The 15696-nt window shown below is 51.2% G+C and overlaps 5 protein-coding genes across 5 annotated transcripts; 1 reads left to right on the forward strand and 4 right to left on the reverse strand.

The window, feature by feature from the left end:
- Positions 1-674: 674 nt before the first annotated feature.
- On the reverse strand, positions 675-2502 carry EDD37DRAFT_633733 (uncharacterized protein). Its single transcript, XM_062816807.1, has 4 exons — positions 2484-2502; positions 2067-2388; positions 1240-2018; positions 675-1187 (listed from the first exon to the last, which is right to left on the reverse strand). The coding sequence occupies exons 1-4, from the start codon at positions 2496-2498 to the stop codon at positions 990-992; spliced, it is 1314 nt and encodes a 437-aa protein (XP_062668947.1). The 5' UTR covers positions 2499-2502; the 3' UTR covers positions 675-989.
- Positions 2503-3304: 802 nt separating this feature from the next.
- On the reverse strand, positions 3305-4851 carry EDD37DRAFT_455086 (uncharacterized protein). The gene has a single exon (XM_062812911.1). It carries the CDS (start codon positions 4386-4388, stop codon positions 3525-3527), a length of 864 nt encoding a protein of 287 aa, XP_062668948.1. The 5' UTR covers positions 4389-4851; the 3' UTR covers positions 3305-3524.
- A 1795-nt stretch (positions 4852-6646) lies between these two features.
- Positions 6647-8856, forward strand: EDD37DRAFT_633737 (choline-sulfatase). Its single transcript, XM_062816808.1, has one exon. It carries the CDS (start codon positions 6788-6790, stop codon positions 8495-8497), a length of 1710 nt encoding a protein of 569 aa, XP_062668949.1. The 5' UTR covers positions 6647-6787; the 3' UTR covers positions 8498-8856.
- Positions 8857-9731: 875 nt separating this feature from the next.
- On the reverse strand, positions 9732-12572 carry EDD37DRAFT_455006 (dolichyl-phosphate-mannose-protein mannosyltransferase). Its single transcript, XM_062812910.1, has 3 exons — positions 12064-12572; positions 10373-12008; positions 9732-10307 (listed from the first exon to the last, which is right to left on the reverse strand). Exons 1-3 carry the CDS (start codon positions 12304-12306, stop codon positions 9856-9858), a joined length of 2331 nt encoding a protein of 776 aa, XP_062668950.1. The 5' UTR covers positions 12307-12572; the 3' UTR covers positions 9732-9855.
- On the reverse strand, positions 12571-14306 carry EDD37DRAFT_455168 (uncharacterized protein). Its single transcript, XM_062812912.1, has one exon. It carries the CDS (start codon positions 13871-13873, stop codon positions 12767-12769), a length of 1107 nt encoding a protein of 368 aa, XP_062668951.1. The 5' UTR covers positions 13874-14306; the 3' UTR covers positions 12571-12766.
- Between the last annotated feature and the right edge of the window lie 1390 nt (positions 14307-15696).

The following is a 15696-nucleotide window of genomic DNA, read 5'->3' on the forward strand; positions in this document are numbered from 1 at the left end:
ACCCGTACTAGCAGATACTGGGCCCCAAGGTCATTCACCACCTGCTCTTCGCTCTCGCCCTCCTCGGGTTTGATATGCGACAGGTCCTCGTAATTCGAAGCCAGCTGTTCCACAATCTTCGACCCAATGTCGAACAAAGCAGCATCTGATGTGTTCGTCAATGAAAGAAGCCGGGTCAGAGACGACGAGGAATACCCAGACAGCATTTGACCGCTTTGAGTGCATGTTTGAACAGTCGGATGATACCTGCGCAGAATGAGCCACGAACCGAGCCATGATTGCGAGACAGTCGTCGTACTTTTGCCCTTGGAGCTTGCCGCACTCTCGACGAGGAAATATGAAAAGGCTCGTACTGCGAGAGTGTAAGGAGGGAGGGACAGGTAGGACGACATTGGACGTTTCACCCACTCGTGGCCAGATTCTTCTTGTCAAGATCCTCATCAGTCTTGCCGAGTCTGCAGCAGGTGTTCCAGAGTACGACTCCAGCTCGGTCAAACTCAATCCGTTGGTTGGGCGCTATGTCCTTTCGAGGAAGTGGCAGAGCCTGGATGTAGGGCAGGATATCAGAAATGGCTTGGGAGGGGAGGTTCGCATCTCTGGCAAGGAGTCGTTGCAGGTGCGTTGCAAAAACTGTTGTCTGTAAGCAACTGACATCAGACCAGCTTCGAACTTACCAAGGACCGACTGCGCCTTACTTGCGACTTCATTGAAGGGCATCGGGAACACGGCAATGGAGTGACCAAAAGTTCACATGAGGATTGCACGACTCATGACCGAACGAGGAGGGTAAAAGAGCAACCACCAGAACACGAAATGACACTCAGACTTTTTATGCGCTCAAAGTAATGATACTCTGGTCCCATCACAATGTACAAGTAACACTTCATTCCTCCAATCAATGCTTTGTTGGATTCATCGGCAAAAAATTGCCCACAATCAACGATGGTCTGAGATGGTAAGCCAAAAGCAGATCCAGCCAGGTTATGAACTCACATGTTGTGGTTGTCTCTCCGGATCGTAAATGAGAAACAACAAGGTATCTCGTCGCCCTGCACACCATTTGGGCTCCGCAATGTACAGCTAGTAAGCATTGCCTTTTGCTGCTGGTCGAAGCAGATTGCACAGAACTTTTCCCAATAACTGACCAGTTGATCTTCGACAATGATCTCGTGGATGGCCAGCTTGCCCTGCGGGAGAAATTAGTATAATAAAGACAGTCCCTCAGGGAATAGTACTTACATCACGAAGTGACTCGATGGGCACGTGGATCAATTCTGCCATCTCTTTGTTGCCTCGAAAGATTTCACCAGTTCTTCTCCAACAGCAGGCTGGTATGGCCATGCTAGCAAAGATTCTGTCGTACTCCATCAGACTTCTTTCAAACCACATCTCGACCAGGACTAGTTCGATATCTGTCAGACTCTGCATTCGTTCCCTGAACTTTGGTCTGAATTGGTCCAACTGCATCAGAATCTTGTGACGAGAAGACTGCTTCATATTCTTCTCCATGTACTTGTTAAGCCTGGCATACCCATTGACGTAGTTGAAAGGCCTGAGCATTCCAGCATCGTACTTGGCCTTGAGCAGTTTCTGCATTCGTTCTTCCGGTGGTTCAGCGCCTGTAGGATCTGCCGCCATCATGTAGTATTTTTCCCTCGCCTTGTCCGAGACTGGCTTCACGCTCGACGGTCGGGATATCATGGCGGCTTGCGCAGCATTGTTCTGCACTGCAATGTGTCCATCGGTCTGCTGCTCCTGGGGAATCAAAGGCTCACTTGGCGGCAAGGTGAGCGACGAAGCCGCTATCGAGTTCATAAAAGAGGGATCATTGAAAGGACCTTGGAACTCATCCGTCGAATACATTCCCGTCTCTTCGAACAAACTGGTGCTTAGGAAGTCGTTGAGTAGATTATACTCGTCCGTGACCTCGTTTGCGTTAAACATGTAGTTAGGGTGGAAAGTATGCATGTCGTGAAATCGATTCTGCACCCCAAGCCATGGGTCATTATATCCAAAATCTGCACGGAGTCAGCTCATGACCTTCGGACATTGCAACGCACACTCACGAGCCTGAGCGTTGCCATTAAGCCCTATTGTTGCAGTAGGTGCGCTTTGATTAGAAACAGAGACCGGCATGGTGTCATTTGTGGAGGGTCTCAGACCACTATTGCTGTCTTGCAGGAGATCGTGGCCCGTCTCGTCTAACAGCGTGGGTGTAGGCAGGCTGGGTGCTGGAGGAAAGTCATCCTTTGGAGGAGAAGGGTCGTCGACCCCAGCTGTCTCCGAGTCGTCTGCCTTGGATTTCTTGTGAGATCCGTGGCCTTCTCTCGGTTCGTCATGACACAGGTGTCCGATGTTTCTCTTGATGCATCGTTTACACGGTCGATCCTAAGACATGGCCCCATAGTAGGGTCGCGTTAGCCCAAGTACCTATTAAAGCACGGCAGTGCGCCTGCGCGCCAGAGATAGGAAGGGGGTCGTACAGAATCGCAGGTCATATGCTGTGTATCCAACCAAGACTCGCTGTTAGCCCATCATATGTCTCATTGCGCACTCGAAATTTGGTGCTTTTGGGTACAAGGGTAAAACCGGCCTTACCGAACGACGACAATAGACGCACGCTGCAGGCAAAGCATCAGTAAGGCTGCAGCAAGATACGGGAGGATATGCGAACCATGATTCACTTTCCGCTTCTTCTTTGGCTGGTCTTCAGGCGAAGCGTGACTTGATTTGCGCTCACTGCCAGGAGTCGCTACTTCATTCGACAGGGACGCCCGACCATTTGTACTCCTACTTGTGCCGTTGCCTGCATGATCAGGCTCATCCTTCAGATCTGACATCGTCCGGTCAGTTGCGAATCGGACTGCGGTTTCGAGGCTAGAATGCGGAACTGCGGGCAGTACTGTCGACACGGAAGTCGCCGAATCTCATTGTCTAAGGTGCGTGAGGAGTCTAAGATAGTAGGCGCATTACGTGAATATGAGCCAGGGTATATGTGATGGTGAACAAGAAGAGATGGACGTGCAAAGAACGCAGGCGCCTTTAGCGAGAGACTTCGAGTCTGGGCGAGCCTCGGTGTGGACATTGCGGGGTTGACGGTGCAGATTTGGAGGCCACCCTGGGGCGCTGCAGTTTGCAAGCATGAATCTCTGGGCGACTCGGGAGAGCTCCAGTGGTTCGGTTCCGTGCAGCTCCATTTTCTACGGTCATGGGAAGCATTTTCAGAGCCTCACGAATGATTCGGTATTTCCAGACTATTGCCTTTACCTCTCAAGGCAAAAGCCGCAGAACACTTTGACGTCTGTTCTAAATGGTGGAACCGCAGATGGCCTCAACCTCCAGAGCCATGCTCGAACGCTGAAGATATATCGTGCTGCAAAATTCCTGCTTTTGATCCACTCTTAATAGTACAGCCTCGTAATGAGGTTCAGGCGGGAACATTGCCCTTAAGCCGAATCGATATCTATTACTCCCAATGAAACACCGAATTCTCCCAAGGACCCATACAAAGTCACAGGCGGCCATTATATGTTCACGCTGGGTCGCATTCGTTTTCTGCCTTTGCTTCCACCAGGGGTACCATCTTCCTCGCGTTCACGCACTCTCTTCTCTCGTTGGTCAAGCACCAAGCTCAAGACATCGAAACCGAATTGCGGGTACTCCAAGCACATGGCCTTGAACTCCAACTCGGCCTCGTGACGTAAGACATGAGAACGGGTAGCCCAGAAGGCTGCCACAGGTTTGCGGATGGTAACATCGTCTGAGGGAGTGTTGCCATAGACATATCTCGCATAGGCAATTTCGCCGACAGCCGTGGAGTTGATGCGATGGATTTTGGAATGCGCGAGCGTCTTAAGGTCGGGCAATCCTAACTTTTGGGCAAGTGTATAGACACGCGCCTGCTTGAGAAGTTGCGCTCCAGTATCGTCGACAGAGGGAACAGAAGGATCGCTTTCCAGCCCGTCTGGCGCATTTGCGAGTCGTCTTGGAAAGTACTCCCCTGTGTATTGATATTGCAAGAAGCAGCCTACTGCATCCAGGTGTTCATCAGGAAGTGAAAGGACAAGTTCGTCGTCCGAGGCGTTGGTGAGCAGGTCGTTGAAGTAAGGAGACTTTGTCAGAATAGCTTTGTGGGCGGTCAGAGTAGTCTCTTCATCGCCATCGCCAACAACTAGCTGCACGATAGGTGACTTGAGGTACTCGAGAAATATTGTCTGAGGGTTGGAGGCCGGGCCATCACCATTGGGCTCTGTGGTCTCATCGCCTTCACCTTCACCTTCGGCCTCGGCGTTGTCATCTTCGATCTCTTGCACTTCTTCGGCCGTCCCCATGTCGACATCTGCTTCGCCCGACTCTGCGATCTGGACTGGGTCCTCGGCGTCGGCCATGGTGAGTTTTGCGACTCTGCTGGAGTGCGAAGCGTTTGAGGGTTGTCGCGCAGGTTGTTACAAGAATCCAAGATCACTTGAAGACACAACAGAGAAGAGTTGCTTATAAACAGTAACGAGCGGCTTAGATAGACGTTAAAGGAATGCGCAGGCGATTATTCTGCTGAAACTGCGACTTTGCGACACATTGCTAACGGGAGGTTGGCTGTGTGGAGAGCTCTAACTTAGCTTTAGGCCAGGTACGGAGTACCTTTCACTCGTGCGGGCAGTTTTCGTGGCTGGCATTAACTTATTGGAGATCCCCCAGAGCAGACGGATGCTGTGTGCACCATACTCGAGCAATGAGCGGCATGTTGCGGCTGCTAGCACAGCAGTGACTCTATTGGAACATTTGTCGTTGATCGTGTCTTTACAGGGCCGAAGCACTTGTAGTCGTCGCCGAGTGCCGTCGAGAGTCAAGAGAGAAAGACCTCGAACTCCTTCCTTCACATGCGAAATAAGTTGCCGATGTTTTGCCGGCTTGCAACGAACATTGAGGGACAACTGCTAGGATGCTCACTGATGCTCACAATGCACAAATGCTGTAAGTACGGATATGGAGTACATGTGTGAAACATTCACACCTCAACAATGTACGATGTGCAGACTCGAAGGCGAGTGAGAATGCGCGCCATATGTGGGTAGACAAGGGACTATTTCCTGAGGGGTTTCCTCGGCGGTGGTCCATCCGCACCCTTTTTCGAGACATGAAGCCACTCGAGGATATCAAACAAAAGGCGGTGCTTGTCCATTCGCTAATGTTACCAGAAAGTATGGATGGGGTTTCCCGCATATCCGGTATACCAGAGGCTGTCGGCTGATCAGAGGCATCGACATCGCGTGCTCCTTTTCCTTCCTCTCTAGGCATGCGGGATTACACCTTCGCAACAGTGCACACCCAACCTAGATAGTGGCCATCTGCAGAATCACATCCTCACACCATCGGCAGCGCTGCCCGATAAGGCTATCAGAAAAGTTGGTAACGGCTAGTGAGAAAGCGCGATACCGGGCTCCCTTGAGCAGCTGATAAGACTGCGGTACCAATCGCAGTGTGGTAAGATGGACAGCGTAGCTGCATGACCGAGTTAGAAGACATGGCGCTGGAGGTGGTCAACATGAAAGGATTTTATGTCTCCTTCAGGATGGGATGCGTAGGCCTCACAAGGGCTTTCAAGGGCTTTAGATCAGCGCTTGGAGGCCGACACGTGAGACGCGAGCATTGATAAGCAAGGGTCTTTGGTGTACGTCGTACTACTGCAGATAAGTTAGCGGCTTGAGCCTTGCATGAGCGATAAGTGCAGCCCGGCACACTTGGCAAAGACGTTCATCGGCAGATTGAGTGCAGTGCGGGAAAAGTCAAACGACTATCTCGGTCAACTGATCTTCACACACATTGCAAACCCCTTCAAGCATTGCAATGATGTCGCGGAAAAATAGATTCGTGCTGTAATCATGAACATTTGGGGGCTGCACAGGGAAAAGATTCCTCAAGGCTCCGGGCAGGGCAGCCTTGTCCGTGCGCCCCTCAATTCAACCCCATGGTTCACGACTTGTTGCAGGAAGTCCAATGACGGATCTCGCTCGGGGATGCATCCTGCAGAGTGTCATAATATCCGACACTTGAGGCGACAGGAACTGCAGGTGGTGATTGGACCAGGTCTTCATGCAAGGGGCTGCCTCGGCGCAGAGAAGGGACTAGACACTAATAAATTGACAATCAGGCTCCGGGCACCAAAAAAGCAAATTTCCATTCTCACCGCCTAACATTAGTAGTAACTTACCGTCGTTCCGCCAATGTCACTTCCATTTGTGGCAAACAATGGCGTGCTTCCTCCACCAAATGTTGCGATTGCGAAAATGACACCTTCGCAGGCTCACGGCCTCCCTTTCGGCGTCATCCTAAGCCTGGACACTCGCTCTCTTGAGCGTTTTCTCCTCTTCTCACTCCACAAAATATGGTGAAATGAGCGACGGATGATTGAGACTCGCGGCCACCATCAAACCATCCACTGACCGCCTTGCGCAGTGACGCCTCCGATAAAGAACATCCCCACATACGCCATACTATGCTGAGTAAATATGCCCGGTGCCCTCCATGTTCCCTCTCCTTTCTACCGTTTCCTTTTCTACTCTGCCCAACTATCACACGAAGTGCGCAGCGGAAGTCTCAACCTGCCAGCGCATTAGCTTCGTCCATTCCTTTGGTCAATTTCATTACTTGTATCTGCGATCCCTCCGCACTTTCGGTGGTTTCGTCTCCCTCTCCTTCAAGAAGTCTGAGATAATTGAACGGGCAAGATCACACGTGCACACACTCAGAACTATACAACTAGACCAACTATACTCTCATACACACCATCATGGGCTCCTACAACCCCCTTCCTGACTCCCCACCGGTGTCACCACCGAATGGCTTCCAGGGCGCAGCCGGTTTCTCGAGGCCTCTGTTCCCAGCAAAGCCCAACATCCTCTTCGTCATGGCTGATCAGCTGGCCGCGCCTCTGTTGAAGATGCACAATCCCAAATCCCAGATCAAGACGCCCAACCTCGACAAGTTGGCTGAACAGTCCGTCGTCTTCGACTCTGCCTACTGCAACTCTCCGCTGTGCGCACCCTCTCGCATGTGCCTCATCAGCGGCCAGCTACCCTCAAAGATTGGCTCATACGATAACGCTTCCTCTATTCCCTCTGATACTCCTACCTATGCCCACTACCTGCGTGCCGCGGGCTACGAGACCACATTGGCAGGCAAGATGCATTTCATAGGGGATCAGCTGCACGGATATGAGAACAGGTTGACCGCAGACATTTATCCGGGTGACTATGGCTGGGCTGTAAACTGGGAAGACCCAGATCGTCGCTTGGAATGGTACCACAACAGTAGTTCTATTCTACAAGCCGGTCCTTGTGTGAGAACCAATCAACTCGACTACGATGAGGAGGTTCTCTACAAGTCCAAGCAGTACCTCTTCGACTATGCCCGGGATGCACCTGGCAAGCGACCGTTCGCTTTGACAGTGTCATTCACACATCCCCATGATCCTTACGCTATTGAGGACAAGTACTGGGACATGTATGAAGGTGTCGACATCGAGCTGCCCAGCGTGACTTTGAGAGAGGACGAGCAAGACCCTCACAGCAGACGCCTGATGCATGTCTGTGAGCTGGAAGGCCATGAGTTTACGGATGAGCAAATCAAACGTGCTCGACGAGCCTATTACGGTGCGGTGAGCTATGTTGATGACTGCATTGGTCAATTGCTCGAGGTTTTGAAGAAATGCGGCCTGGATGAGAACACAGTGGTTATGTTTTCTGGTGACCACGGTGACATGCTGGGTGAACGTGGTCTCTGGTACAAGATGTCGTACTTTGAGAACTCTGTTCGGGTGCCCATGCTCATCTCCAACCCTGGTCAATTCACACCTCATCATGTTTCTCAAAATGTTTCGACTTTGGATCTCATGCCTACGCTGGTCGACCTGATTGGCGCGAAACTGGTTCCAGGATTACCGATGGATGGTTTGTCATTGTTGCCTCATTTGTATGGTGGCGATGGTGGCCACGACACGGTATTTGCCGAATACATGGGAGAAGGGACCGTGGCACCCTTGATGATGATCCGAAGAGGCGCCTGGAAATACATCACATGCCCAGTTGATCCTCCCCAATTGTACAATCTACGCACGGACCCCAAAGAACTCGTCAATCTTGCCACCAGCCAAGACCCGGAAACGCAGGCCGTCTTCAAAGCCTTTGAGAAGGAAGCCAACGCCAAATGGGACTTTGACAGTATCACCGAAGATGTTCTACGAACCCAGCGTCAACGCAGACTTGTCTGGTCTGCTTTGAGTCAAGGTCGTTTTGAGAGTTGGGACTGGAAGGGCCATGAAGATGGCCGGACCAAGTACATCCGCTCTCAAACGCCGCTGGACGAATTGGAGCGCCGGGCTCGTTACCCCATGGTCAGCAACATCCCGACCCAAGTTGGCATCAACAAGAAGAACGAAGTCGTTGTTCATCAGCCTAAGCGACTGGCTGAAATTGCCAGCGAAGCAGTCCATTACAGGTGATTGGATTCCATCGCGTGGTCAACTCTACGATTTTCCTTGCTTTGGTCTTTGGATGAAATGATGAGACGTGATTGTACTTGGGAATATTTGTTGTAAATCTACAAGCGAGGCGTTTAGGGAGTCGGAATATCACTGCCATGTTACTTCTTGACATAGGTGCATTGGGTTCGCATGGGGTGGTCGCTCAGCATTTATACCTCGGGAAAGCAAAGTCTTTCAAAAGCATACTGGCGTCGATTCACGTTTAGCGCAGCATCTGTTGATGGACTTGTTGGAACAACGATGGGTGCAATTGCTTGGAGGCCATCTAACTTAGCTAAAGTACGTACTTGTCATACCACATAAAGAAAATGAAGAAAATGCCCGCGAGAGTACAATTCAAGGATTTTCTGTTATTGATCGCCCTCACCATTTCACCTTGAACACATGGTCATGTACTGCTACGGATGTCAGCAGGCAGGAGCAAGAGCTCCCTGTTCCCTGTCTGTCCTCGCCAGACTCTTCAAACCGCATGAGTCGTAAAGAATCGACAGAGACAATGGCGAAGAAACGTAGACGGCCCGTCTTCTCGACTCGGCCTCGACATTTCGTAACAGTTTTGCCTTCGGACATGCCGTTGCCTGGCCCACATACGCTAACAGTGAGAACGAAGTTCTCGTCGACTGCCAGGCCAGCTGATAATCCCAGATCCACATACGCTAGCAACAACGAGGATGATTGTCGACGATAGATTAGAGTCCAGAGTCAGAGTCAGCGCAAGCGACAGTTTGCCTTCTCAAAGAGGGAAGGGCTCAACGACCTGACCATTCACAACGCCCAGACACGCAGATAGTGAGTGAAAAATTCGAGTGAGATCCAATCAAGTGTCGACATACACTAGACTATTTCAAGGCATAGAATCCATGTGGATACCCTTTCAAATTGTTATCACTCAGCTTTGCCTGTCACTCTTCCACGGCTTTTGCTTCCCAGCCAGCCTGCACGCAGGGACGCGAGACCGTGGTGCATATCTTTGACGGCTCCAAGTAGCTCATCTGACCATATGACCGTCTCCGACCAGCCCAGAGCCCTCTTATCGAGCGCAAAGCCTAGTCCCAACACCACTCGCATCTACATCCGGCGCCAACAATGTCTCTCATGCCATCCAATCGCAAGTACTTTTTCTGCCAGGCAGAATCCCAGCGCTCTGTATGGCAGTGTCGTTTCGCCTTTTTGAGAAATGGCCTCCATGTGTTCCTTTCGGCCTTTGTTGCTACCTTATCATCCTCATGCACAAGGCATGGGGAGCATGACAGCAAACATGCGCCAGGATCGACCTGGGCCTTCCATTATCTGCAATGCAACCTCGCCTTCTTGACTTATTTGGCGAAGTGCAAGTCATAGCCAAGCCATTTCCGGGCATTGACCTGGTCGGGCGTCAAGCCTGGCCAGCCATAAGTGAGGGGGAAGAAGAAGTAGAATCCATAAAGGACGGCGGCCAACACAACGCCCGTCGCGACCCAAGTCGCAAACATGCTTTGACCCTTCAGCCGTTCTTGGGCCGTCTGGAAGGACCGTCTAGCCTTCTCAGGGACCTTGGAGGCGACTTTGTCCTTCTTGGCGGAGATCGTGGCAGATATTTCGTCATCGAGAACCGGGTCGACATTGAAGATGAACTCGACCAAAGCGCCTGTGACGAGGCATGAGGCCAAGTGGGCCGGCAAATAATGATGCAGGAAGAGCTGACGTCCCATCAGGTAGAATGGGAAATAGTGCGCTGCCCAGCAGAGGAAGAAGAATCCTGTGCTGTTATAAAGTCTGGACCGAGTGCCTGCGGAGGAAAGTGGAATGTCAGCGCAAGGTGACTTGGGATGATTCTCAAGGAACATGACTTACGACGATCAAGAGCGTCTACACCGCGTCTCAGACTCAACTGATCCGCTCCCAAGATACCTGCCAAAACAGCGAGCAGGGCTGCGGTTATCCAATATCCTATGGGATTCCCAAGGAAGTATATCTGTTGCTTGGTGCTGTCTTGCGTCCAGAAGCTGACTCCACGCAACAAGAACGGCCACTGATAAGGTAGTGAAGCATAGGGGTGACTTGCCGTCAGGGCATTGTTGTGGTAGAACATGGCACGCTGAAGCTCAATATATTTCACCAGGAAAGGTAGGGTTTTGACCTTCTTGGCCTCTTTGATCAATCTCGGCGAATCGGCCGGGATATTAGGAATGTCGTCGACATACCAGATATTACTGGACTGCTGGACGTTCTTGTTGCCGTTGATTTCAGCTTGTTTGAAGGCCCATTCGGGTAGTGGTGTTGTGTGAGTCCACATGGCCACCTTGGTAGGATAATGGACGAGCTTGAATTGTCCAGAGTGCGACTTGAAAGGTTGACCCTTCTTTCCTTGTTCCAATCGAATCTCGAATAACGTTTCGTTGTGGCGGTCTCCATTAGCAGCATCGAGAGGGACAGCAGTGAACTCTTGGTTTGTGGGGTAGTAAGGGGATGCCACATCGTGCGTGAGAAGCATAGTGTCGGTTACCACATGTCGAAGCTTGACAACATCGCCATTCAATACAAGTTGGCCTGCTTTAGTTCCTGCTTCCATGGGCAAAATCTGCCACTCATTATTGGTATCGTTGAAAGGGTAACCCGTCACCTGCTGTCCCTGGCTGGAAATACGGCCGTCCTCGTATCTAAGCGGATAAGTGTCTGGGTGACTGTGCAAGTAGACCTTGGTATCCTTGTGCCGCAAAGTGATGAGGTCGTAGTATTGAATGTCGACCGAGGCTTGATGCATCAGGTTATCACTAAGTGTCTCCTGGAACTCAGGACTCATGAAGTCATCTCCAGGACCCGACCGCGTCAAGACGGCAAAATGGACCTGGAACCAGAAGAGGTAGAAGAAAAAGGGGATGACGACGAGCCCCACGGCGCGGGCCGCAAAGTGCTTGCCAAAAGTAAGAAGGTCCAAAGCCCCTTCCCTACGGTTGACGTCCAACAGATCCCACAGGTCAATGAGGACAGCACAGCCAATGGTGAAGAAGGTGAATGCTCCAACGTATTTGGTAGAGATGACAGAGCTCATGCAGAAGCCTGTAACCAATAGCCATTTCCACCACTTTCGGCTGAACGCTTCATGTCTCTGTTTGTAAAATTTGACGTAGGAGTAGACGCTTAGAGCCATGAAGAAGACGAGAGTGGCGTCGAGAAGGATCAGTCGAGTCTGTCCCACATGTGAATTGTCGAAGAGGATCAATCCTGCCGCCAAAACGCAGGCAGGTAGTGAATAGCCCGATTCCCACATGATCAAGTATACCACGACAACAGTGAGAGCTCCGAGGAGCGCAGGAAGGGATCTGAAGGCAAGGTATGGGACATTGTTGCTGATGTAGGAATCACCAATGTTGTCAAAGAGGAAATGTCCATCATAGCCCACAAGCCAGCCGACGAAAGCGAAGAGCAGTTTGCCGAAGGGAGGATGGACGTCGAAGAAGTAGGTTCTCTGCAAATAGTAGGATGCAAACTGCAACTCTTGGTCAGCCATGCAGCCACAACTGTGTTGTCAGATGCTCACAGACCTTTCCGAAGTGGACTTCATCGAACACAACCTCGTTAGGATGGCTGATGCCGAAGAAACGGGTAACAAAGGCAAGAATGGTGACTATGGTCAGACCAATCTTGTAGTCCCATTCTCTTAACGCGGATCTCTTCAAAGGCTCGTATGTATTGGCCGGGCCATCTTCATGCCTATCGCCATTGATCACCACTTTGCCCTTGTCCTTCCCAGGTCTCTGGCGCAGAGAAGCGTTTGGAGTAGACATGTTGGTGTGGTCCAATGCAGGACGTTGGGTGTTGATTGTAGATCCGCCGCGGAAAGAACGGTGCAATGGATTCGAAGAGAAAGGAAGGGAAGGAATTAAATAGAAGTGTTCAGAAGAAAGGAGCAACCCTCAACAAGATGAGAGACGACCAAGTGTCCTCGAACTCAGATTGGGCATTATTTTGACATTCGAAGGGCAGCTTCATCGACGTGTCCTGATTCCTGAACTTAACTTTCGTGCTCAGGGACGCGACGTTTTCGGGGGCCGCGTGGGTCCCGTGCACAAGAGCCTCGCGTAGAAGGGTCATTAAGGGTGCACCCGACTTAATTCTCCATACTTCCCCTCTATCACTCTGTGTCCTTCAAGATACTGGTCTGATGGTTTACAAATATTGTTGATTGTTGAATATGTCCGGCAACGACTCCTAACGCTAATATGCGAATCTTACTCACTCACGCGCTCAGTCGTGTCTATCAAAGATGCTGAGGGTTTCCAATTCCCTCTGCACTATACGATCAAACTCCTCTCGATCCATACCCGCACTCTTTGCCAGTCGATACATGCTTTTCAAAGTCGTGCTGATATGTTGCCTGATCCCAGCCTCTGAAGCTCCATAGCGTTCTGCGTGTTGCTCCAGCCGCGCCACCGTATCTGACGCCCTTGAGGATGGCGATGAGGGCACTGGCTGGGTGACCTCCACTTCTCTCTCATCTTGGTCACGATCAGAAGAACCTTGATACGGTGGAGGTTCTCGTACTGTAGATGGATTTGATTGCGCTGAAAGCAGTTGTTGCAGCACGTTGCCATTTAACGATGACTGGACGTCTGTTGTCTCCTCGTCCGGGTCGTGGCCATCCATTGCAGGCTGGACAATGCCATAGCGAGCATAATACTCCTCTTCTGATGGACCGGCGCGAGGATCGATTGAAGCCTTGCGAGCTGGGGTTCTTCCTTCTGATTTGTCGTACATTGCCCAATAATCATCATCATCACCCTGTGCAACAGACAGATTCCTTTGACTTCTAGCATTTGCCCGGTCCGCCTCTTGCAAAGCCTCAGTCACCAATCTCTCCCTGGCACTCTCATCTGCTTCGACGATGGACGAGGACCAGGAGGGATCCCTCTGAAGATCGTTGTCAAACGGTAACAATTCGGCCAGCTTCCAAGCATTGCCCTCCTCGCTCCCGGTGCACCACAAATATAAAACGGTGAAAGGCCAGTCAATCAGAGGGACCTGTGCTCGTAACGTTTCCTCATCAAATCTCTTGTACGTTATAGGTTCGGTGTCCCCGACTTCTAGCTCTCCCGAGACTGGGTGCGGCTCGAAGGTCGCTTGCTCGATCTTGTCCTTGAGGACTTCGCCTTTGCTTGCGTCCCAACATAATAGACTGGCCCAGCTATCATGAGACGAAGTCGAGGTGTGGACTTCAAGGCGTTGCCGTAGTATGGGAGAAAGGAGTCGCAGCAAGGTCGGTGGAGGTCTTGGAGAGGCGAAAGAAGTAGGTAGACATGCGAGCAGAGGCGGTAGGAGGGTGTGAGGGTCGGGAGGAGGGATCAGCTCGACCATGCTGGTAACAATCAAGCCTGATCACACAAGCAACATACAAAGATACTCATGTGGGTGGTGCGACTGGGATTGTTTATAGAGAGGAGATCAAGAAAACCGAAGGAAGACTGTGGGTATGCGATAGTCAGTATTCGATTGATTCAAGCGTTACAGAACTTAGCAATGATGTCGAACTAAGATTGATGTATGACCTATAGAAGGCACGACAATTTCGCGTCTGATGTGGGCTATTTGACAGTGGCCTCGCAGACCGAGATTCTAAACACCCGAGAATCGAACATGAAGCGGAAGGAATCAACCGCAGAACCTCGACGCAACCTCGTTTCGGCGGCATCGTCGTGGGGACTTCCGCTCGACCGGCCGGATTTTCGGCCCCTCCACCGATTGTCTTGGCCAAACTTCGGCCTATTAATCACTGGTCAAAGTTCTTTCAGTACTCATAATACTTTAGAAACCCCTGGACTTTCTCCGCCTGCTTTCAAATGAGCCGACTTTGCTTCAGCATGGTGGCCCCCAGATGCCTGAGGATAGAACCTATGTTAATCGGTGACTGGCGCGAGGCTTGAAAACTCCTGCTCACATTCTGTCGCCGAACATCAACGCCATTTATGAAGCCCATCATCAGAACGTCGAGCCTCGCATACGAACACTGGATCTGCACGTTCTGATATATTGAGTGCCATCTTTCTCAACAGTTGTGGCCCTGTCAATGGAGTCTTGCTGGTCCCGAGTGCCATAAGAGCACCGTAAGCACTCTCTGGAGGCGGCTACACCACTCTTATCGCAGCTCTCTTCGTCATGATTCCCTGTCGACGAACGCAGCAAGTTGTATCCCATAGCTTTTTCAACCTGGCAATCCAGTCAAGCAAAGATGCTCAGTCTCTTGTTGTCCCGCCTATAACGTGGCCACTTCTTCTGCAAACGTTGCCAAACCAACTGTGCATCTGTGATCATGTCGTAGATCTCCCGGCCAAATCCAAGTTCCGGTACACGAGCGCTCTTGTTTGATTGTTGACTTACCGCCATGCAGGCGTGCAGGCTTGCAGTAGGCACGAAAACCCTCACCAGTTCGAGGTAGAGGCATGAACATAGGCCTTGACAACCGCACCGATGCCCCGGCTATGCAGTGATGAGGCTCAAGACAGCAGGCTTGATTGGCCAGTTCTTTGGCCAGTTAGGCGCTTAGCCACAAATGCCTGTCCACAAGAAGGCCTGACAAAATGGACTTTGCATTACTCCGCCTGCTGGCAAGCTGGGGTGTGACGTCGCCTTCTTTCAAATCCTTCGCACTCAGCCCGCCACATAAGTAGGGATGAAGGCGCCCGATCAGGTCGAGGCCAGGCGACTTCGCCGCCAACCTTCCCCAGGGATTCTGTTCTCTCGCCTGCTGGCCTTCTTGAAGCTGGTCGTTAACTAGCTGCAGCCGTGAAAGCCTTCTGCCTTGGCAAAACTCGCAGTGCAACATGCCTGAGGACGACTTCAAATTCAGATACATTTCGGCGTATCGACTGGCGGAGGCTGATTTACAAGCGTGCCTCGACAAGTTTTTGTCACCAAATGAGCCTACCGAGTATTTTATCAAAGTACGTGACCCAAGCATTGTCCAACCAGTGGGGCTTAGCCGGTCATGGCTGACTTCAAAACTCAAAGTTGACAAAAGGCGATAAGTACGAATTCTGGATTCCAAGAGATTTGACCAAGGTGAGTCGAGAATGTGAGGATTGTGGCATGAGGCTGAGCATGTTTTGCAGGCTGAGGAGGACGAAATTTTGTCCAAGCGCACGCCAAACAATTGAACCCCTCTTTCGTAACTTCTGGCCACA

This window comes from Exophiala viscosa (assembly GCF_022695815.1).
Source record: "Exophiala viscosa unplaced genomic scaffold EDD37scaffold_7, whole genome shotgun sequence".
Taxonomy (NCBI): Eukaryota; Fungi; Ascomycota; class Eurotiomycetes; order Chaetothyriales; family Herpotrichiellaceae; genus Exophiala; species Exophiala viscosa.

What these genes read in the sequence shown, in the direction of transcription:
- EDD37DRAFT_633733 (XM_062816807.1), bottom strand. An exon ending in TAATGGCAACGCTCAGGCTC is followed by an intron (nt 2,019 to 2,066) that starts GTGAGTGTGCGT and finishes GACTCCGTGCAG; the next exon opens with ATTTTGGATATAATGACCCA. An exon ending in CCATCGAGTCACTTCGTGAT is followed by an intron (nt 1,188 to 1,239) that starts GTAAGTACTATT and finishes TTTCTCCCGCAG; the next exon opens with GGCAAGCTGGCCATCCACGA.
- EDD37DRAFT_455086 (XM_062812911.1), bottom strand. Translation starts at nt 4,388, where the DNA reads ATGGCCGACGCCGAGGACCCAGTCCAGATCGCAGAGTCGGGCGAAGCA.
- EDD37DRAFT_633737 (XM_062816808.1), top strand. Translation starts at nt 6,788, where the DNA reads ATGGGCTCCTACAACCCCCTTCCTGACTCCCCACCGGTGTCACCACCG.
- EDD37DRAFT_455006 (XM_062812910.1), bottom strand. Translation starts at nt 12,306, where the DNA reads ATGTCTACTCCAAACGCTTCTCTGCGCCAGAGACCTGGGAAGGACAAG. An exon ending in ATGAAGTCCACTTCGGAAAG is followed by an intron (nt 12,009 to 12,063) that starts GTCTGTGAGCAT and finishes CAAGAGTTGCAG; the next exon opens with TTTGCATCCTACTATTTGCA. An exon ending in TGTAGACGCTCTTGATCGTC is followed by an intron (nt 10,308 to 10,372) that starts GTAAGTCATGTT and finishes TTTCCTCCGCAG; the next exon opens with GCACTCGGTCCAGACTTTAT.
- EDD37DRAFT_455168 (XM_062812912.1), bottom strand. Translation starts at nt 13,873, where the DNA reads ATGGTCGAGCTGATCCCTCCTCCCGACCCTCACACCCTCCTACCGCCT.